The 22,050-nt window shown below is 40.1% G+C and overlaps 1 protein-coding gene across 5 annotated transcripts in view; it reads right to left on the reverse strand.

Annotated features, from left to right (window-relative positions):
- Window positions 1-596: 596 nt before the first annotated feature.
- mpp7a (MAGUK p55 scaffold protein 7a) overlaps window positions 597-22,050 on the reverse strand; it is a 66,246-nt gene continuing 44,792 nt past the window's right edge. Inside the window, exons 6-20 of one of the 5 annotated variants that reach the window (XM_063484158.1) lie at window positions 20,846-20,977; window positions 18,251-18,332; window positions 17,511-17,596; window positions 16,945-17,019; window positions 16,458-16,654; window positions 15,854-15,918; window positions 14,270-14,311; window positions 13,678-13,698; window positions 12,757-12,789; window positions 10,143-10,313; window positions 9,557-9,637; window positions 8,228-8,321; window positions 7,398-7,506; window positions 5,869-6,012; window positions 597-2,439 (exon numbers count right to left, since the gene is read on the reverse strand). In XM_063484158.1, the coding sequence (XP_063340228.1) occupies window positions 2,260-2,439; window positions 5,869-6,012; window positions 7,398-7,506; window positions 8,228-8,321; window positions 9,557-9,637; window positions 10,143-10,313; window positions 12,757-12,789; window positions 13,678-13,698; window positions 14,270-14,311; window positions 15,854-15,918; window positions 16,458-16,654; window positions 16,945-17,019; window positions 17,511-17,596; window positions 18,251-18,332; window positions 20,846-20,977 (1,512 nt within the window). In that variant the 3' untranslated portion in view covers window positions 597-2,259. The remainder of the gene's footprint in view (window positions 2,440-5,868; window positions 6,013-7,397; window positions 7,507-8,227; window positions 8,322-9,556; window positions 9,638-10,142; window positions 10,314-12,756; window positions 12,790-13,677; window positions 13,699-14,269; window positions 14,312-15,853; window positions 15,919-16,457; window positions 16,655-16,944; window positions 17,020-17,510; window positions 17,597-18,250; window positions 18,333-20,845; window positions 20,978-22,050) is intronic. The other 4 variants (XM_063484160.1, XM_063484159.1, XM_063484161.1 and 1 more) reach the window with 4 other exon arrangements.

Raw genomic sequence — 22,050 nt, forward strand, 5'->3', positions numbered from 1 at the left:
AAGCTTTAGACAGCCTGGAGGTGCTGTTGCCAGTACCTAGTACATCTCCGCATATTAAAAATGAGTCACTGACCTTGATTGCTTTTGGAGGGGAAAAACTTATTTGCCCATTTATTCACTTGTGCGTATAGCCTTTGGAGCATTTTGTCTCCCCCTTTACTATAGTATCCTAATTATGAAGCAGGAATGAGTGAAAGACATAAGCAGCAATGTGTGGACTAACTGAGTAAGTGTCATTACCTCCTCCTCCTCTTCCCCCACCTTACACCTCTCTGCCCAACACCATTAACTCTCCTTTGCTCTGCTCTACTCTCAAAGTGAGCATCATGGAAGGGACAAAATGTTTGGGTTAAGTCAACCTGATTTTGATCTGTAAAGGATTTCTTTTGAACATCAAGCGGAGGGCGGCTAAATCCTCTTCTGATAGCCCCCCTTTTACCACCTCCACCTGTTCATTACCTTTATTCACAAAATATGCAACATTTTGCTAAAGAGAAGTAGGGATTGTGCTGGTAAACATAAAGTTGTGTTCACTCTTTGCTTGGATAAAAACATATATGAATTAATTTGGGGACATTGCAATTACAAGTTTAGTCGTATTTTCTTTAATAAAAAATGCAGCAGTTATCAAGAATAATGTAAATTCATACAATGTGCCACTTAAACAGTATCATTTACAGGGAGACATTAAAAAGGTATTTTCTGGAGACTGTACAAATTTGACTTTGATCTGTAAGATGGGCAGCAGGGGGGTGGGGAGGTAGAAAAACTGAATACACAAAAAGACAAAAAATGTTGGGACAAAGTAAAGCAGACAAGAGTGTTAAAGACATTTAAATCATATTACATCAGAGCAGTATAACCTATCATGCTTACACTTAAAAAAAAAGGACACTAGTTTGTATATATCACAGTCGAAATAAATGATGCACAATTTGGAAACATACAACCTGAGCTGGACATTCAGCAGTGTAAGAGAGTATTCTTAGAGTAAAGAAAAAAAGAATAAATATAGAGTTTAAGGAATCATTTAGACAGTTTGGATAATATGCTTAATGCTTTTTTTTACTGAGACTTTGGAAGACTGATAGCACTCTTAGAGTTTTAAATGCAGCTAGAGATTGGAGGCAACCAGCCGAGCAAGCACAAAAAGTAAGAGATGAATTCAATATGAACTAACTGTTATTAATAGGGATGAACAATGTACTAAAATCACAAGTTCAGAAAGACTAGCAGACATAGACTAGCTCCTCCTAATTGTTTCCAGTCTCCAACTATCCTAGCGCTTAATTTAAAGGAGGTCAGCTTGTCCCAGAATCAACAAGAGAGCAAAATCTGGAGCTAGGAGAATTGTAGCAGTGGTGAATATCAGAGCCAAATAAAGCCAAATAGAGCTGACAGAGCCAAAAAACTAAACTAGGGTGACGAACAAAAAAATGCTAGATTGAGAGAAAAAAATGCTTCTAGTAAAAAGAGGCTGTGACAGAGATGGCTACAGCTAAGATCATATTAAAGTCATAAATGTATATAAAATGCATAAAAAGGACTACAAGCAGATATTAGAAAATATATTAATTTCTTTTAAATAAAATTACACTTATTGCCCTTTCTCAAAAGTGTACCTGACAGTGTTTTGCTTGGAATAACAGTCATGGAAGATTTTAGATGTACAAAAGTCTAGTAAGACAGAAGGCAAGTATGTTTTCCTTTCTCCTCTTTTCCCTGGTGCTGTGCTCTTTTACAGACAAACACATGTAAGTTGTCCACGAAGAAGAAATACATCAATCCCTTTGGTTTCTAATGGTCTAATGTTATAAAACCACTAAAGGAGTCCTGTTTGGCCGGTTTACTGATGTGCTGGCAGGACTGCTGGTGCTACGATGCTCCAAGCTCGCTCCACATTCCGGTTTGGATCAAGGCGTTCCAAGTTGTGGCCATGCATGTGCAACTCAGACTGAGACCCTGATCAATGTCAAAGTCTTAGATTCTGGAAAGAAGCCTGCAGCCACAACCCGATCACATCTGGTCAGACCTGGAGCTTCCAGACCACAGCTGAGGTCTAAATCCAACCTGATCCCAGGCAGAAGCTTATTTTTAGCTCGATGCAGTTCAGATATGGCGACACAGCAGCCAGGCACAGTTTTATTCCTGATTTACTTCCCAACACCGTCCCTGGCAAATATTTTTTTAAAAAGATAGAAAACCTGCATATTTTTGTCAAAGCACTTCCCTTTTCTCCTTTTACAGTCAGTATGTCTCTCAGGAGTGAGTCCAGCTGACTGGAATCCAGTGTGTCTCTGTCTCCACTTTCTTTAGTGCCAACTGCAGCTCGCTGAAGGCAACATCGAGGTCGTCGTTGACTATAACCATCTCAAAGAGATGGCTGTACTGAGTCTCCATTGTCTGGGCCGTGTTCACCATCTCCTGAAAGTCTTCCTCCTGGGAAAAGAGGGAAGAGACAAAATAGATGGAAGTTAAAAACACAAAACAAATAAAAGCAGAGACTGCTGCAAAGACAAAACACTTGCCATATTAACGTTCACATGCTGTAAACACAAATTGCATAAACACAAAGCACAAGATATAAACTCCCAAAGACATGGTACCCACACATGAACCCTGGCACAGACCACACACTAAAAGTTGACCTAAGGAATTTTAATTGTTTCCTGCCCCAAATACACATAGTCATCAAAAATACAATATCCTGAAAAATATGCCAAAGTAAAATCCGACAAAACCTGGCATGGTACAGATTTCCAGTCTGCAGTTTTTTTTTTATATTTGAAGGCATCTGCCTGGAAGCAATAATGATATGGCTCAGAGCTGTGGATTCAGTCCTGAATCTGACTTGATTTGATGTTAATGTCCAATTTGATGGCAGGAAGCTACATAAAGTCTTTACCTCCCAACATGGATGCTCGCACAGACATACTTAAGTGCATGTAGAGTCTTCCAAGGCAATATGAAAACCAGCCACGCAGTGTAAAGAACAAACCACATACTTATTGTGAGGAACACTATAATAACTTATTTTATCGTCTTGATGCATTCTCAATCATCCAGGTAAGTAAATCTCTTTCGTCAGTCATCCAAGTGACTGATGAAACGCTTCTCCCACTGAGAACGCTTCGTCCAGATGAACAGAATCAACTTTTGGAGAACTTATTTTATCATTTTGGAAGTAAATACTGCCTTTCTAAATGAGCCCAGGTATCTCTTGGTGGGTTAGGGTGCTGTGTTTCTACTGGGAACACTTAACTTTAAATTGGAGTTTAGCTCATTTTCGCTGTTTGTATCTGCGATCTTGTTCTTTCGATCACTACCCAAAGTTCATGACCATAGATGAGGGGAGGGACATAGATCCACGGGTAAATTGACAGCTTTGCTTTTACACGTTGTCATGATGAAGCTGTCTCTTACAGGGACTTTTGCCAGCAGTTCCTTCAGAATGTTTCTGGGGGTTTTCTGTCAGCTGTGTTGCTGTGACAGTCAGCAAAGCCTTGTCTGGTTTTTCTGCCCAGCTGTCTACCAGGTAGAAAGAACATTAATCTGAGCAGGAAGCTGTTTAAGGAACAGCAAGCTGGGTTTGGAAGATGGATAGAAAATCAGAGAACTTAACAAGAAAAGATTGGTTTAGGATGATGCCTCTTCTGGAGGACCAAACTTGAGAAAAAGCACACCCGAGACTCGTTTATTCCCATTAGGTGGCCTAATTTCCACATGAAGTAATGTAGCATCTTGTGCCTGTTTAGGAACTTTGTCACAGCATAGATTTATTGCCCTTTTCATTGCACAGCAACAAAATACTGAGTCACAGTTTAGGTGAACGTTCCCTCTGTTTTAATTGTAATTCTTTTATTTGTAGCCTTTATACATTTGTTGCTTTTGCCTTACAGAAAAAAGATAAATATTTACAGCACTTCAGTGGCATGAAGCAGCACGTGTCAACCACGTTCTCTGCTGGACACCTGCTTTGTTGTGCCAATAAAACCCACCTGTCTTTGCGTTTTAAAAAAGTGTCAGAAACCAAAGAGATTTCCTCAAATCACTTTGAAATGCCTGTGGTTCTTTCAGATTGGGTGCCAGTTTCTATGCTAACCACATTACAGCTGGGATTTTGCATTACATCAGATTGTTTTGCTTGTATTCACATCACGCTTCCAGCCAGCTCGCCTGAAACAATGAGACGACTGTTCCTTAGCCTTTATCATTAAAGCAGACCTGTCTCTTGCAAAGAAAAATACAGCTGGCGGTGGATTGAAAATGTCTGGGACGACTTGCCCAACAACAGCTTCCCTTTATTTAATAGTAAATATGAGATGGGTTTGGTTCTGTCAGTGTACATGAACATTTACACAGAGACTTTGTTTGTTACCTGGTTGAAATACAGCCCGCTGTCATACAGCTTTATAGAGGTATATTTGTATTACATGAGAGAATAACAGAAGCTAATAAAGGGACATTAAAACTGCAACAGACTGTTCACAACCAGATTGCTTCTGACAACTAAAGCTTATTGTTCTCAAGACCCAGCTGGGAAATAAGGAGCGGACTGAGACAGAATTATGTTTACCTGTGTGAATAATATAAGCTGATGCTGTGTCTGTATCAAGGTTTAACAAGCTGACCTTCAACTATAAATTTGCTGTATGTTCTAGTTTAAAGTGTATTGTACTCTAGTATTTTCCTCAACACTTATTACCCATAAATGCACTAAATTATGCCTCAATAAGTCGGATCCTATTGTATTTTGTGTAAATATGACTTGACTAACTATCAGCTCTGGGCATATGTGTTGTAACTTTTTTAAACAGAGTAACGTTTGACCTTCTGATTTGACGTTTGAGTTAAAGATAAATCAACCCATGTGGAAATGAAACCACTGGCTATTGACTGATGACAAATTAGCTTTTTATTAGCTTTCAAAAGTTTTCTACATTCATAAACAATGACACCTTTGGCTCAGATGTCTGCTGCCTATACCAGAAGCCCTGAAATATTGCCAGTTGTTCTACAGAGGTCAACTAAAGTCCCGTGACTGTATCACTGCAGATTGCATGTGTGTGACTTGTAGTTCATCGTAATATAATTGCCAGAGACTGCTTATTTTCAGGTCATTTCAGATCGGGTCTGACTATTACCAGGCTTTTAATTTTTATGGGGTTGTGTTCGGGAAATTAATTTGTACCAGTTTGTAATTTCTCTATGGTCCATTCTGGTGTGGGTATAGAGTTGACAGAGCTATGACTAGAAATGTATCAGTGGAGTCATCAACTGATGTGGAATTAAGATCAGCTAATCTGCTGGAATTGCAGCTTAATTTGATTGCATGTCCTGCTTGAAGTAATGCTATGCTTGATTTGACAACTTTAGGAACTGCTATATTAGCTCAAATAGAGCTGTTGAAACTGAAGAGAAATATTTTTATTTCACGGTGCTTGAATGAAATGTACAGGATTGTATTCGTTCCTTGTTTGTCTTCAGAACGGCCATTTGCCCAAAGGCTGCACTTTGAAAACATCTGTTTGAATCAACCAAGCACCATGATGTACCTCAGGCAAAAACTACATCAGAACAAATCACATAAAACAGGTCGTGTGGACAGAGAGAAAGATACATTTAAACCCGACCAAGTCCCAGTTACACAGTAACAATTTCCTCTTGCTTTTCTATCTCAACTTAAGAAGGGAGGTAATATCTGATTAACATACGATATAAACTATCAGCCATGTACAACCCACACACTAGAAATGCTTAGCTACACAGTAGTAATTCCCTGTCAGTGTCACCAGAAGGACTCTGTATTAAGCTCTTCAAATCTAAGCTTCAAATTTCAAAGTTTGAAGTTAAAGAATAAGTTTTTACCGTGAAGGGTTTGGTGGAGTCCTTGTCGTCTTTGCCTGATATAATTTGGGTTTTCTTTCTGGTCTCTCTCAGTCTGTCGACGGTCGGGGGCTTCACGAACACAACGAAAGGTTTAAACTCTGCTGTTCGAAGATGCTTTATTAGCTGAAAAGAATAAAAGTGGATGCAGAGAAAAAGGAGTTAGGCATTTGGCAGCACATTAAGACGTAATCACAAAGTGTGTCACATATGGTATAAACAGACTGTGAAATAATTAATAGACAAAACGTTTAAAAATATAATCCTGTAAAAAAAAGGTTGCCAATTCATGGTCCACTTGTAATAGTGATATTAACTGAATTATGGGGTTGTCACAAAGTCCTGTTTGACAGATTCAGTCTGCTGATTTCCAATCGAGGAGATATTAAAAATTAAAATTTTTCTTCTATTTTTAAGCAAAAACATTTTCTGCCTTAAGTTCCTCAAACATGAAAAGTGGAGGCTTTTCATCCATTCTCTCATTGTAAACCACATATATTTCTGTTTTGCTGTAGAGAAAAGCATTAAATCTTAAATTACCTTTTAACTTATCGACCTCTCTAGAATGAAGAAGTGTTTGCATAAATGACTTATTAGTTGGACAGAACAATTAATAATGACCACAGAGCACATGACTTCCCATCATTCTGAGTAAATCTAGAACTTTGAAATCATGTTTATAGTTTTTGCCATTTAAAAATGACTCACAAACACCAATCTGAGGGATAAAGATTACACACACTAACTCATCACGGCTTTTAAATTCTTTTGGAAGATAGTGGAGGATATATATCTTTTTATTTATGCCTGATCTTTGTGTCTGTCTCTTCTTTGTGGTGACAGTTTTCTGAAATAACCTGGTACCTCAAGGGCCTTTTACATAGGATGTGGCAAGTGCAGAGCTGCACTCTGAAACCCATTTGTTTCTATTGCTTGCGCCACTCAGTAACAGTTTTAAAGAGCAAGTGCACCGGTGAGAGTACTCTTGCATGCCAGGGTCAAGGTTCAACTGGGTTAAGCTTTGACCGCTGCGACATACCTTCGCACGACCAATAGAAACGAAGCCTACAGCCCTGCTAAGTTCAACCACACAATGAATGAAAACATGGAGGAAAAGTTGATTGTGTGTGTTTCCGAGTTCAACAAACGTCATGACACAAGTTTACATGCATACTGAGACTTTGGGAGGAAACAACACACTTTTCACTAGTGTTCACTAGTGGGGACAGTGCCAAGACCCACAACTCACAACAAGATGAATAAAAAACTTAATGGAGAGGCAGCAGCGGAACCACTGGGAAACATAGCTTTCATCATTCACTCAGTTGGTCAATAACTGAGAAATGGCATTACTATGGAGGTTTATGGTGACATAATCCAAAGAGGAAATCTTCAAATAAAGTAACAAGGCGATCTGCTTCTGAGCTAGGTAGCTGCCAAAACAGGCTAAGAATACAGTACAGGGATGGTGAGAAAGAATGGGACACAGAGGAAGAGTTTGTGTCACTCACATGAGGCTGGACATCCAGCAGGCACACTTTTTTCTTTGAGAGGATTGAGCGTATCGAGTCCAGACTTGTGCCGTAGAAATTCCCTTTGTACTCGCCATGCTCAATGAACCTGAGACATGAAAAGAAGAGTGATGAGAAAAAGCACAAATGCACATCTTTGTTTGATCATGATCATTTTTGTGTGTGCATGGACAAAGTTTCAAATAATTATGTCAGTTTTTAGACGAGTAATTACTCTGAGTTAAAGCCTCAGGCCTTGTACCTGAGCTAAAAGAGGTTCTTTTAGACTGTGATGAGACAAGGATTATTTTTAACTACATATATTGTCCAAGAAAGAAAATATAGATCTTGAAATGAGCATCAGGAGGACATTTCTAAACTATTTTACATGAAACAAACAAGCCTTTCACTTTTTCCACTTTCTTAGATATGTAAATTTGTGCTTTTAAGATTTTTTTAAATATCCCCATAAGAGCAGGATTTTTTTTTAAACAGCAACTTTCAACTTTCATTTTTATAATTAATTTTCTACAATTACTGTGATTTCTGAGATTAGGGTTTTGAGAAATGAACCAAAACAATTCATAATCGTTCTCTCCATTGTAGTAAACATTAAAGAAAGGCTGTTTGAAATAGAGATGTACAAACATATAATCTACACACAGCAGGATATCCAAAACAGCAAAGTTTTTCTCTTTTTTTTTTCCAGTGAAAAAGTACTTTTGTTTTAGAAAGAGGACGATTTTGGCCAGAGTATGAATATCAATTGTTCTTCTCTGCTGTATAAAGTCTGAATGTGTGTTGTGACTGAATTCATCAGTTTTGATTACTTGTTGTTTTGGATGTCCGTCTCAAAGAGCTGCTTGGAGATGAAGTGGTAATCCACACCATCGGTCTCCTGGTTCTTCTTGGGTCGACTGGTGTCTGAGTGAAAGAAGATGAAGATGGAAAGAGAGGGAGTGATGCCTGTGAGTCATTGCAATGAATAGTGCAATGCGCCTTGTGTTTCTCCCACAACTGGTTTTATCTTAGCACGATCTGATATCGTCGTGTTGGTGTTGTTCCCACATCATCATAATAAATGTTGTTCCAGGTTCAACATTGCAAGTGACCAATCACATTGTTGTGACGTCACACTTTTGCGACTTCGGAAAAAAACGGCGTACAAAAAAAATCTACTTAACTTGCGAGAAACTGCCTCTGTCTGCCGATCCAGCAATTTGAATTCTTTGCATTTCAGGATACTGTTCTTTAATAAACGGTAAGCATTATACATATTGTCCTTGCAACAAATTAACAAAAAGGGGCATAACTTTCGGGCTTAACTTGAAACAACAGTAAGTTTAAACATATCCATGTGTCTACTGGCAGCAATCAAACATTCAAAAAGAGCGAGACGAGACACTTTCCGATTCTCTTTCCTCTCAATGAGAGCCAGGACCTGTGCCATACGTTTCCTATATGGGTCTGAATCAGACTGTCTTGGCTCTATTAAACAACAGCAGCACAGGTCACATTTGAGAACAATTAACAGGCTGTGTGGGGAAAAAAAGGCCACACCAATGGGATTTTAATACAGGGGGCATTTCAAGTGTCAGACTTTGCCTGGGGAAAGACAATAAAGTCATAAAACTTGGTTATAAAAGTTTTTTCTTCAATAATTAAAAAACTCTCTCTATGTAAAGAAATATTTCAAATAGTGAGAACAGTGAGAATAATACAGCCACGTTTTTATTACATTTTATTTTATTTAATTTCTCTCTTGCTTTTAATGTTGCATCCTCAATTCAAGATAAAGCACAGAAAGGAAGAAAGATAGAAACTTTAGTTTCGGCACACAAATGTTTAAAGGTTTCTTTGGGATGAAACAAAGAGAAAAGAGATGGGTAGTTGGGAACACCACATTTAATGGTCAGCAATTAACTTCTATTCTATTAACTAATATAAAACACACATTCACACATAAGACGCACACGCGTACGCAGAGATAAGAATGAAGAAATATGCAGAGAGAAAGACAAATGAACTATACTGTTCAGCCAAAGTTTGGCAGGCTTTAATCAGAAGAGTGAAGTGAATTTTTTCCTTTTTTTTAATTGAACCTTTATTTACACAGGTAGTCACACTGACACCCAACGTCTCTTTTACAAGACACTTACGTGGAATGGTCACACTGAAGTGCTGGGGGTCAGAGATCAACAGTTTCTTCTTCAGTTCACTCAAGCCAACACCCGTGGGTCCTACACACAAACATCTAATTATAAACTCAGCCAAACTCCTCATCACGTTATTATTCACATCCATAACATGATATGAGACATTCAAACTATCTTTCCTCTGTATTTGGTGGTTAGAGTCGCCACAGAAAACACATTTTTCGTCTTAACTCAAGACCTCAAACACTAATGATGAGAATATGAATTCAAATGTCTAATAGGATCAAATGATGAACTAATGAAAATTTGTATCCAAAAGATCTAAAGTCACTTATTTTTCTGCAAAAATAAATTTCTGGTTATTCCTATTCACTTCTTAGGAACAGATGATAGAGACACATAATATTCAGCTTCTCTCTTGTAGAGCTGGGCCACCCCTGTTGTTTCTGTCGTCTCTATGTGACAATGAGATTGGAGGTGAGGATTTTCATTAAATTCGGTATCCTTCATGATGCCACGTATAACAGCAACAGTGTGTGAGGTTAGCAGCGACATCAGAGTTTGAGAACTAAAATTTCTCTTTACTCACCTACTAGGACCACCAGCCTGTGTTTGTCTCCCCTTTGCCTGCGGTACGGGACGACTTCCTCGTACGTGGGCACGTCAGCCATGTCGTACATTTCACTCTTCTTCGCCTCGTACATGGACTTGGTAGTCTTTCTGTCTCTCCTGCTGAGGCGAAAGCTTCTCCTAAACCCAGCTGGAGGTCAGCATGAGCCAAAAGAGGAGACAGAAGACACAGATTAATCAATACAAAAAAAGAAAAGTCTTTGTCAGTAGTGTGTCTATGAGGGTGTGTAAAATCCAGCACAACCATATGTACACATACAAATACTGTGGACTTCAATTTATAGTTGTTTCAGGGTCTTGGCAAACACCTCCACACAAACATTACTCACATTTTCCCCAGGTGACATCAAACAGAGCTGAAAACTCAAAAAGCATTATAGGTCTATCATCATCCAAAATACAGTCCCTCCCTCCTCTTGCACCCACTGACACACTCACTAAAATAACACAGGTAACTAATTACACAACAACAACAACCATACTGTATTCCATACCAATGGAAACTGTATTACACAGAGAGGATGACAATGAATGTGCTCCAAATTTTAGAACAAGTCAGGTCTGGGTAAATGAAGCTTGCTCATTTGTTATGGAAAGCCTCATAAGATGATCCAAACACGATCAAGTTAGTAAAAGGAAAGGAACCTAACACTGACCACCACAGCTGCTCTGTATCAGTCCAACACAGAGCTTTACTGTGAATTCACCACATTAATGCAAGCTAACCTGTTTATTCTGCAAACATGATATTATAAAAACACAAAGTTAGTATACTCACACAATGACAATAGATCATTTGTCAAAACACATCATATACAGATGTGATATATGATTAAAAATTATGACATGTAACCTTTAAATCTGCAGGTCATCATATGTCCCAGAGCAGGCCTCAGCTTTAAAAATAATCTCTATTCTTTCTCTCCTGTCCTGTCTTTCTTATCTTTCCCCGTCTCTGAGTGAAGTTAGCTCTCTTTCTTTTCTCTCCTTGTGAAATACAGCAGCTGGACCTTTAACTAGCAACACACTGTGAGACAAACGGCACACAAACAGTTTGAGTCTGCTGATGTTTGTTGAGCTGATAGAAATGTTGTAGAAACATTATGTTGTGAAGCAAGGTTACTCCCTTTATACTCATTCCTCTTCTGTAACGCTAGCTACAAGCTGACTAAAACATACAGACAAACGCACTTTTTCCGACTCAATTTCACCTGATACTGTTGAGCCTAAAGTAATGAGCCTGTTTTAAAAATGATATTTGTGCAAAAATGTAGAGAATAAAAGTAAATACTCAGGTAAAGTACAGATACCTGAAGCTTCTACTTAAGTACAGCAACGAAGTAGCCTCTAAACAGTGCTTACTAAGGAGATTTCATTCTCAAGTTTGCTGGCTGTAAAATCAGAAATCTGTTCATCCCAAAGTTGTGCTCAGGAATCACTCTGGCAATGGACCTTACAGACGTTGCATCATTGAGAGGCATGGAAAGAAACCCCCCCCAAAAAATAAGAACAAAGACTGCCGCCCCCTGCCACTCCTTTATTTCCCCATGCAACCTCAGCAGGATTGCAAAAGCATCTGTAAGTTCTAAGATTTCAAACTTTTAGGGACAGGCCAACTTTAAATCATACAACCACATCCAACAGGCTGAAAAGCCATGCAGTAAGTACTCTCATAGAGAAGATGTTTTTATAACTCACTATTTTTTACTTATCCTTCTCCTGAGGTTCTCTCATTTCATTTAAACCTCGCTCTTGGCTGCTGGGCTCAAGGTGCTGGACTTTTTTGGGCAAAAAAATGGAATAATGTTTGGCAGAGTTCGGCTTTGGGAGTGACCCTGATTGAGCTTGGCAGACATGACTCAAATCTAGCATTTATAAACTTGCGTGTGCTCTGGATATCCTGTGAAATCTGGAGTCTAAATGCTGTAATGTGCAAATGACAGTGGTAATAAAAACATGATGGGAAACATTTTCTGTACGAGACAGGGATTTGGAAGCAGCTCTCTGGAACGGGTTGCAGAACTAAAGTGGGCCATGGTAATTGTCATCAAGTCTGACTGGAACCACATCAGCAAGACTGGCCTTCATCCGGACCTCCACAATACAGCGAAGCACACAAACCTTTCTTTTAAGGCAACTCCAACCAGAACCTCTCAAAGAGGTCCTCAGACCCACAGCAGAGGCAGAACAGGATAACTACATACTGCAAATCCATGACATGATCTGCCAGTGCACTCATGCTGTCAGCATGGGAGCACAAATAGCACAGCATAGTGAGAAAGTACAAAACTATTAAAGTCCAAAAAGTGAATTATGTAAGAAGGTTTAAGAAGTGAATTATTTGCCCCACAAGTGCTCTGTGAGTTAGAAGAACAGGTCAAAGATATGAACAACTGTTCCATCCCATGAAACATGTATGAATTAATAGTTCTTAAAAGATGATATATGAAGGATTCATGTACAAAAAACAAAACTCTAGTACTTGGCCACTGTCCTCACATTTATTGTAACAGTGAAATGACCACATCTGGCGGGAAGAGAAGGCAAGAAGACAAAAGAAGACAATCTCTCACCTAGGTGAAATCCACCACTATAATCAGCATCCTCTGGTGATGAAAAGAAACAAAGAAGCCAAAAGAGAACCACAACATCAAGTTAAAGAGAAGAGTCAGAAAAGAGCTGCGACCCTCTAAATATGATAAAGGGAAACGGGAAAAACACACAGGTGCTGTTAAGAAGAGAGTGGTCAGAGTGGTTTGGGGTAAATTTTGGTTGAGTTACATTTTAAAGTTTGTTCGTTCTTTTTAAATATTGGCCTTTTGCCCAGAATGACAGCCACGCATGTAGAGGTAAATTCGAGGACAGGTTACATATAACCTCCATCTAGTGAGCAGCTAAAGTTGACCAAAATAAACAAAATACTCTCTTTTTCTTTACAGAACTAACAATGTTGAAAAATGTTGATGATCCCAGCTAACTGACTAAGCCCCATTTAGCCTTACAGGCCACTACATTCTTGGCTGTGGTGTTGGATGATTCTTGGAGACAGTGAATCAGTTTGTGCTGTGACTGAGTCCAACAAATATTACTTGTGACGGGATGATTCTCAAAAATGATGTCCACATTTATGAAAATGAGTCGAGGAAAGATGAGGCTTTGTAAAATGTTAAAGTCAATAAAATCTATGAGAAATCATTGACTGTGACAACTGATGTTACTCTTAAATAGTGAATAGCTTTAATGGGTCAATTGGGGAGATGAGGTAAGAGGTAGACCTCATTACACAGAAATAGCATGAAGGGGAACCAATCACAGATGGTTTGGTTAGTAAAGTCCTACTCGGTGGAGGATGTCAGAAAAGTAGTACCTTCAGTCTCTTCAGCTTTGAGTGAAAGAGAAGCAAGGAATGGAAATTAGGTAATACTAAACAAAATATTAGATTAGGAAAGTAAACATAACTCAGGGATGAGGAAGAAATATAAGAAGAAACCTACCAAACTCTACTGTCACATCATCTTAGAAAAGCAGAGCAAAAGACAACAGAGAGAACATTATAAAACATTTTAAAGCTGAGTGCCACATCCACAAATATCCTATGCAGGTTCAATTCAGTCATTTCTCACAAAACACTGAAAAAGCTAACAATTCTATTCAGTTTTGTAATGTTTGTGAAAAATACTGAGCTTGACCACTACACAGTAACTCCCAGTATCACTCTAATGTTATCACTAGTTTAACTATCTACGTTTAAAATAATAAAATAATTTGACAAAAAAAAACCTAACTCAAGTTCCACTTGGTTCTGAAACACTCATCAGGTCTTCCTGAGGGGAAGTTGCAGTACACTCATCTGTCATGACATAAATTGATGGAACTCATTGAGGAAATCTTATCCTTAACTTCTTTCTTTTTTAAGGTTGAGTTTAAAAAGAACACATGCAGAAACCCTTCATAAGCCATGCTGCTACTAAAAGGTTACAAAAACACCAGTAAGTGGAGCTTGAGTTCAGGTTTTATGAGAATATAACAAACATTTACTTTCTATTTGCTCCTATTTTGATAGAAAATATGTATATCCATTGTTACCTAGTGATACACAATCTGAGGTACATGTCTGTGGTGCAGTCACTATTTACAGGGGGAAAAAAAGCCATTTAGATTCATAAGCCTCCAAATGATTGATATTGTAATACTGATACAGTCCTCTGTACCTAAGTATTTAGCAGTATGAAGCTCACCTTACATCACTGCATTTATTTTCCATAGTGCACCACAGCTCAGGGAGCTGTTCAGCATGTCCAGAATTAATGTCTAACCAAAACAACAGTCAAGACCTATCAGTGCAAGGTTGTTTCAGGCTAGACGCATCAGGCATGAGAGCGGCAACTGTTCTGAAGTGTGTCTACCTTTATCTGACATCTTGTTTCAAATGTTAGTGGTCAGGTCAGTTTTCCCACTGATGTTGCCCTCTTCCTGCTCTGATGTGGCATCTTAAGTTGGGACAGCGACCTCAAAATGTGGTTTTAAGAAGGATGAGAATTACGGTATTGTGAATAAGAGTTTAGCCAGATTTAATGATCTAATTTATTTGAAACTAAACCTTAAAGAAAGAATGTGATGACAACTGCCATAAAGATGTATGATTAGTCCACCTTTATCAAGTCCATGTGTGAGCTGCCAGGGATGTTTACATTGGAAAAATCTGGGTAATAATGTAATAATACTGTAATACTGTTTGTCTTCATTTTCTCTTCCAAATAAATCCGGCAGTGATGATAAGGAGTTGAACTCTGCAGTTGGAGTCAATCACGGACAATTGCTGAATAACAGGCCGCCATCAAAACCATCCTTGTTATTACCCTCATCATCATCACCCCAAGAGTATAAGTGATTATGCAAATTAGAAGCCAGGCAGCCAAGTGACAATACCAGTTCACATGAACTTGTCTTTTATCTTTGCTATCTGCATTATGCACAGCTTTTAGAAAATCAATCAGCTATCTCTTTAACTAGAGTAACAGCCAGAGGGCAAACCCTCTCCTGCTTCATATTAAAGCTCCTGCATGACTTAATTCAATTCAATTGTATTTATATAGAATATAAAGCTAAATCACAACAACAGTGGGCTCAAGGCACTTTATATTGTAAGGTAGACCCTACGATAATACATACAGAGAAAACCCAACAATCATATGACCCCCTATGAGCAAGCACTTTGGCAACATTGGGAAGGAAAAACCTCTGGCAGAACCAGGTTTAGGGACGGGCGGCCATCTGCCGTGACCGGTTGGGGAGAGCGAAGGAAGACAGGATAAAAGACATGCTGTGGACTTAGTGGACAACACACAAAGAGGCTGTAGGAGACACATGGAACAGACTCTGGATAGAAATTCAGAGGGAGAAACACTGAGCAGACAGGAAGGAAAATGAAAACAAAGATAAATCTAAAATGCTTCTCCAGACGACCAGCGTGAACTACACAACTACACGAAAGGCTCCAGTGGTGGAATCAAGCAGAAGGATGAGTCTGTTTCAGAAATGAACTCCACAAACTGTCCCGACCAGCATTCGTCACTTTTGCCATTCTTCTCTTCATCCCATCCACCTGTTAAAGACAACTGTCTTGTTGTGGTTTATTAGTCGCTAACACAGCAAATAATATATGCTTACATGATCGTCTAGTCGACCTCCTTAGGGACGAAAGAGTCGTAACAGGTCGCTGAAATGCAAGTCTCCTGAAAGCAAAAAGATGGATAAAGAAAGAAGAAAAAGGAAAGAACAGAAAAAAGAAAACCATCAGTTTTCATGGCCACTCTGGGAATAATAAACACTCTGCTATGCTACGGAAACCCAAAACTACAATATCCTTCATTTCTATTCTGTCAGCTGAGACTGGTGAAACCAAAGATTGAGGAGGCGAAGGACAGAACATCTTTCTATTGACAAAAGTGGATGAATAAACCTGGATATAAAACGTTCTACTTGATCCCTTTACTCTTCAGCCCTCCTCTTTCTGCCCTAGCCTCCTGAGTTCTGTGTAGGTCTGGCGTATGTTTTCCATCCACTTGCAGTTCAGTGTGGATTGGTACCAGCGCTATCATTTTCTGTCATTACTCACTTTGGACCAGACAATGTGTGGAAACCCAGACTACTTTGGCAGAGTGAAGCAAGAATACATGGAGTAAAGAGGGAGAGAAAGAAGATGGAACATCTATGACAGTGACAGCACTGAAGCCAGTAAGGTCAGCCTTGTAAACAGGCAGGTGTTTCTCACCTCTCCTGGAACTGTTTGGATGGTATTAAGCCAGCACGAGGATTTGTGTTACCCTCGTGTTTGGCCTGCCACCAGGTTGCATCATCTTGGCTCATGATCTGTAGGATGCAACCCTTCTTGAAGGCCAAACCAGCTTCTTTACATGGGATGGTGTTGTCATCTTTTGGGTCGTAGTCAAAGAGCGCCTTCACAAACATCTGAACATCATCATGAGGGAAAGGCAAGAAAACAAAGAGGAGGATTGAAGACACAACAGGAACAAGTTCACTATGTTGTATATAAAATATTTTTTCTTTCTAAAACATTGTCATCATGGTTAAAGGTGATTCACCAAAGCTCAGAGTGATTATTCTCAAAAGATCACAGCAATCGATAGTAAACGCTGCAAGTGATGGCCAAGATGGTCTTTCAATGACTTTCCACTATCAAAGGGTCTAAATCACTTAACAAGTGGATAAACCAAATAACCGAGAAAGATAGGACCTACCTGTGGCTCCTTGATAGATGCCTCTTCCTTTGCACCAGGGACAACTTTAAAGGTAATGGCTCCTTGTGACTGTGCCTAAATAATGTAGGAACAGAAGTTGGAGTAATTTTAAAGGATAGTCTTCCTATTCTTTTGAGTATTTTATAAGAGACCTAATCTAGTTACAGTGACATAACGTCAAGCATTGATTTTTCAACAAAGGAAGGTTTAGTGGGATAGTATAACTATTCTTGACAGAATTAGGGAGCACAGGGCAGGGGTGTAAAGGAGGAGTGTTGAGAGCTCAAAGACTTTTGTGTCTGAGAAGGCCTTCAGAGTTTAAGATCCCAGGCTCATGACAAAGCTCATTTAGGCCTGTGACCAAAGCTGCGTGGAGGAACTACACATCATCGGCCTCATCTTTCAGAGAAAGGCCAGAGTTTGGTTTCAACACGGTAATGGGAGGCCTGGGTCGTGGATGAGTTGATAAGGGGAGGTTTCTGTCATTATAAACAAAGGCTGGTACAAAGGGAGTGGAGCTGAAAAACCCTCAGTCTCACAAACGTCCATAGAAAGACAAGACTTACCAGAATACGAATGATTTCCTCTGGTTTCTTGTCGTCCACAGGGATTCCATTGACCTCCTTCAGTTCATCCCCTACATGAATTAAGCCTGCCACACATAAACAGACGTTACTAATTTGTAGTCATTCTGGTATTCTATTATTTTAACACCCTAATGTAAGCGAGGTACTAAATTCTGTGCAATGCCAATATATTCCATACTACAGACTTGTATGCCTCTTTTCCACTAGTATCTACTTTGCTCATCTTGACTTGACTCTGTTTTTTAGGGTTTTCTATTAGGTGGCAGCACCTAATACCTACTACAGCAGTCGTTCTGAGCAACCTGAGTTGATCTGAAACTGTGACATCAACAGACTCCATGCCACCATGTGATGCCAGTCAATTATGTCACTTGATGAGTCACAAACATCAAAACTGCCCTTTTTGAAACACGGCATCCAGGGAAAAACCAGTGCAGAAAAACCAACAGTGTGATCGGACAGGTATACCAATGCCTCCATGTCCACTGTTGTGTGCTGGGTTTGTGTTGCATACAAATGACATCATGGGACTTTCAACTGAGTTGCTATAATGACCCTATGTAAACTGAGGTGCTACTCAGTGACAGAAAATGACCGAAAACCGAGTAGAATTGAGTCAAGTAGGTACTGGTACACACACACACACACACACACACACACACACACACACACACACACACAGGCAAACTTATAAAAGAGAGAAAAAGGCTGGAACCAACCACTTCTGTCAGCTGCCCCTCCCTTCATGATCCGGGCCACAATGATGGCACCTGTGCTCTCATCACGTCTTATTGTTGCTCCCTATAAAAGAAGAATAGTCATTATAACAGCATTTCTACCTTTATGACTTTATAATGTGCAAGTCAAACAGCAGTGACCTAAAATTACTGTAAAAGGTATTCAGATGAAAATTAAGGCCTAGAGCAGGGGTCGGCAACCCTGGGCTCGCGTGCCCGTTAACTGATGGCACGACCATAGCTGGACTGGCCATCAGGCATACCGGGCATTTGCCCGGTGGGTCAATGGTGATTTTTCGTTTTTATGGTCCGATGATTTTTTTTTTTTCCCTTGTAAACAATATGCAACATAAACAATGAAAGGTGGTGGATTGGCCAGATGCTGGCCGATGTGTAAAAATAACTCAGTTGTTTGGTGGTGGCTATGGCGGAGCTTCCACAGAGGCCAGCAGGTGGATGAGGGAAAGGGGAGGCAGGAGGAGGAGAGACCCGAGGCGGCCGCAGGTCCGAGTGTCAGGTGAACTGAACTTCAGGTAAGAAGTTATGCCCTGCAGTCTATCTGGGTCAGATATAAACCGAGTTTAGGTGGAGTTTATTTTCGTTGTGCTGACTTTTTACAGTCAGTTACAATAATTCGTACTGCGTACTAGCTAGCATGACGGAGTTTCTATACAGCTGGGTGGGTGCTATGATGTTACTGATGTTGAACTTTATTTTGTTCATAAGGTTAATTATTAGAGTTGCCAACCGTCCTGTAAAAAACGGAATCGTCTGGTATTCAGAGAAAATATTACGCGTTTCGTATTGAGCTGAAAAGGAACACAGTTTGTCCCGTACTTCAGCTACAATGAAAAAGACACAAAGCTGGAGTTATTCTGTCTTTGCGCTGCACAACTGCCTGTTCTTCTCTTATTCTCTCCCCCTCCCTCTCCTGTTGCTACTTCAATCATGAATCCGATCAATGATCAGCTGATCGACTTTTCTCTCTTGTTTGTTTATCACTCACTTTGCGCCAGAAAGAGGAAGGTGTACTTTATTGAGCCCCGTGGGGAAATTCCTCTCTGCATTTAACCCATTCACTCAGTGAAGCAGTGGGCAGCCATTGGGCGCCCAGGGAGCAGTGTGTAGGGACGGTACCTTGCTCAGGGGTACCTCAGGGTAGCTGTTCAGGGGAATTGAACCCCCGACCTTCCGATCATGGGGGCCACCACTCTACCTACTGAGCTATCCCAGCGGATGACATTTATCTGATGTAACATGTATAGAAATCATACATATACCAACAAGACAGTGTACATCACTGTCACAACAGCGTCTGTTTTCATTCAAAGGCTTTATGGCTTTTCCTATAATACCTGGTGGGCCGGTCTCTAGTCAAAATGCCCGGGGTGATTTTTTTGTCCCAGTCCAGCCCTGTGCACGACACGCAGTGAGTTAATCTGAGAGGGTGCATTAAAAAATAAATTAGCTCACATAGTTGTGCCGCTTCTTAATGACGGTATCTTAGCTAACAACCCCAACTACCAGATTCAACTTGTAATTGGCTAAAAATAACTTTCCACATTCAAATGCTTCAGGAGCTGTCTGCTCAGTGCAGCATCAGCACAACGTAAATACATGGATACATCCAAAGACTCGAGACAGAATTCACAATGCGTTTTCGGGACTTTCAGGCGTATGGACCAATGTTTTCTTTTCTAATCAAACCAGAAAGCTTTAATGAGCAGCTGGATTTGTCTCGCATTAACTGGCTGAGTTAACCCTGGAGAACCAATGGGGTCAGATCCGACCCCATTGGTTTTCTAGGGAAACCATGGGGTCAAATTTGACCCCATGGGTTCTCCAGGGTTAATGCCAGTTAATGCAACATCGAAATGCAGCTGATTGAAATAAAACCCTCGACTCTGTGGGGGTCAAAGTTTGCAGAACTACGAACGCAGCTGGAATCCACAGCTGTGCGTGTTCATGGAGCTTGCATTTTCACCTGCTGGACATCACTGCCTGACAAGTTTAACTGTCTTCAGAACATTGCAGAGCCTTATTGATAGTATTTGGCTCTACATATCTGTATGAGGAGATTTTCTGTCACACGAAGCGTGTCCTCAGGTAGCTGTCGAAATGCTGGACACTTGGAGACCTGCGTCTCTGAGTGGGAGACCAGAGATCACATTAACATGTGTATCTCTGTATTAACAAACATGCCATATTGGCCCAGTTTATTTTTCTTATCATTGTTGTGAGGAGACAATAAATAGCATTTGCATTTTCTGTTGTACAGTTCATTTGCTGTTATGGAGTTCTTGTTATGGATAAAAAGTGTCTTTTTTTTGTTTCAAAATAGCTGATAACTATTCGCTGATAGCTGCCAACAACTGCTAACAAATATAATTCTATAAAGTTGTTCTATATAGTTTGTAACTGTTAATATAGAGCATTATTACATTTATTGCTAATGCAGTTATATGGCACATTGACTTCTGAGGAAATTTTAGATGGCACTCGTCATCAGAAAGGTTGCCTACCCCTGGCCTAGAGACAGATAGATACTGCACACAGGATGATTGTTAAGTTACTTACCAGTGGCTCTTTGTTCTTGACCAATCTTATAATTTTCACAGAATCTTCATCGTCATCGATGTCTTCAGGCAGCGGAGGTAGTTCTGGGTCATACTTCTTTTGGGCAACTGCGTCGTGGACGGACAGGAGGCTCTAGAAAAAGGAGAAAATAGGATTTATGGGAGGAAACACATAACAGGCAAGGGTTATCTGTCAAGCCATGAAGGCCTCAACTTTACCCCAGTCCACTTAACTAAATAAAGTATGGCCATGCATGCTATTAAGAGTCCGATCTATCACTTCCCTTTTTAAGCAGGACAGAGAAACTGCAGACTGCAGGGAGGATGGTTATGAATTGGGTTGTCTCCCTCATGTGCTGGGTGATGGATTTGAAAGCATTCAAGGCCAGAGCTTGTAGATGAACAAGCGTTAATTGCCATTAGGCCCGTGCTCTCCCTCCATACATCTCTCTGATTAAAGGCAACCCAGGCTCGCCCTGCACCATTGCTCAGCAAGAGCTGCAAGTGGAAGGGAGGGGGGGCAATGTGACCACCACAAAATCCACGCTTTGCAGGGTAAGGTGGTGAAGACTCCAAAGCGATGTTCTCCACTGTTCACCAGCAGGCTCAAAGTAATGAAGTTCTCAGCTCAGATATTTCACACTTTCATGAGCAGACATAAAAAGAGACGGGACGCAGATGAGAATGATGCCATTGAGACATTCATTTTTCAAAGTATTTAACAATTCCGGACCAAGATGCAGCTGGATGCGTGCTGCTTTTCTGTGGTTTAGGAGGGGAGAAAAAAGTGAGAAAAACATCTTCCAACCAAAGTGCCAGACAAAAGTAGAGGGGTGGAGAGCAAGAGAAACAGGGAAGAAAGAGAAGGATATGGTGAGAAGAGAAGCAGTGTGTTTTATGACATTTATGCAGTACAGCATTCAAGATGTTGCTAACTGGGAGCAGATGAGAGGAGGAGACACAACTGGAGCTATGTGAGCAGTCTTTGGAAGGCAAAGAGTCTGTGTTACCTTATTATAACTAAAAAGAATAACTTCTTTCGATCAAGAGAATCCCAAATGAATAACATATGTAAAGAAAATCTCACAGCCAGGAAATCTTTAAAAATGGTTGGTTTTAATCCTACTTCAGAGATAAAATGCCACTCCTCTCCAGGTTGTCTTCTTTGGCTTGAGCTGCTACACCGTCTGCCAAAATGCACCAGCC

Source organism: Pelmatolapia mariae, linkage group LG9, assembly GCF_036321145.2.
Source record: "Pelmatolapia mariae isolate MD_Pm_ZW linkage group LG9, Pm_UMD_F_2, whole genome shotgun sequence".
Taxonomy (NCBI): domain Eukaryota; kingdom Metazoa; phylum Chordata; class Actinopteri; order Cichliformes; family Cichlidae; genus Pelmatolapia; species Pelmatolapia mariae.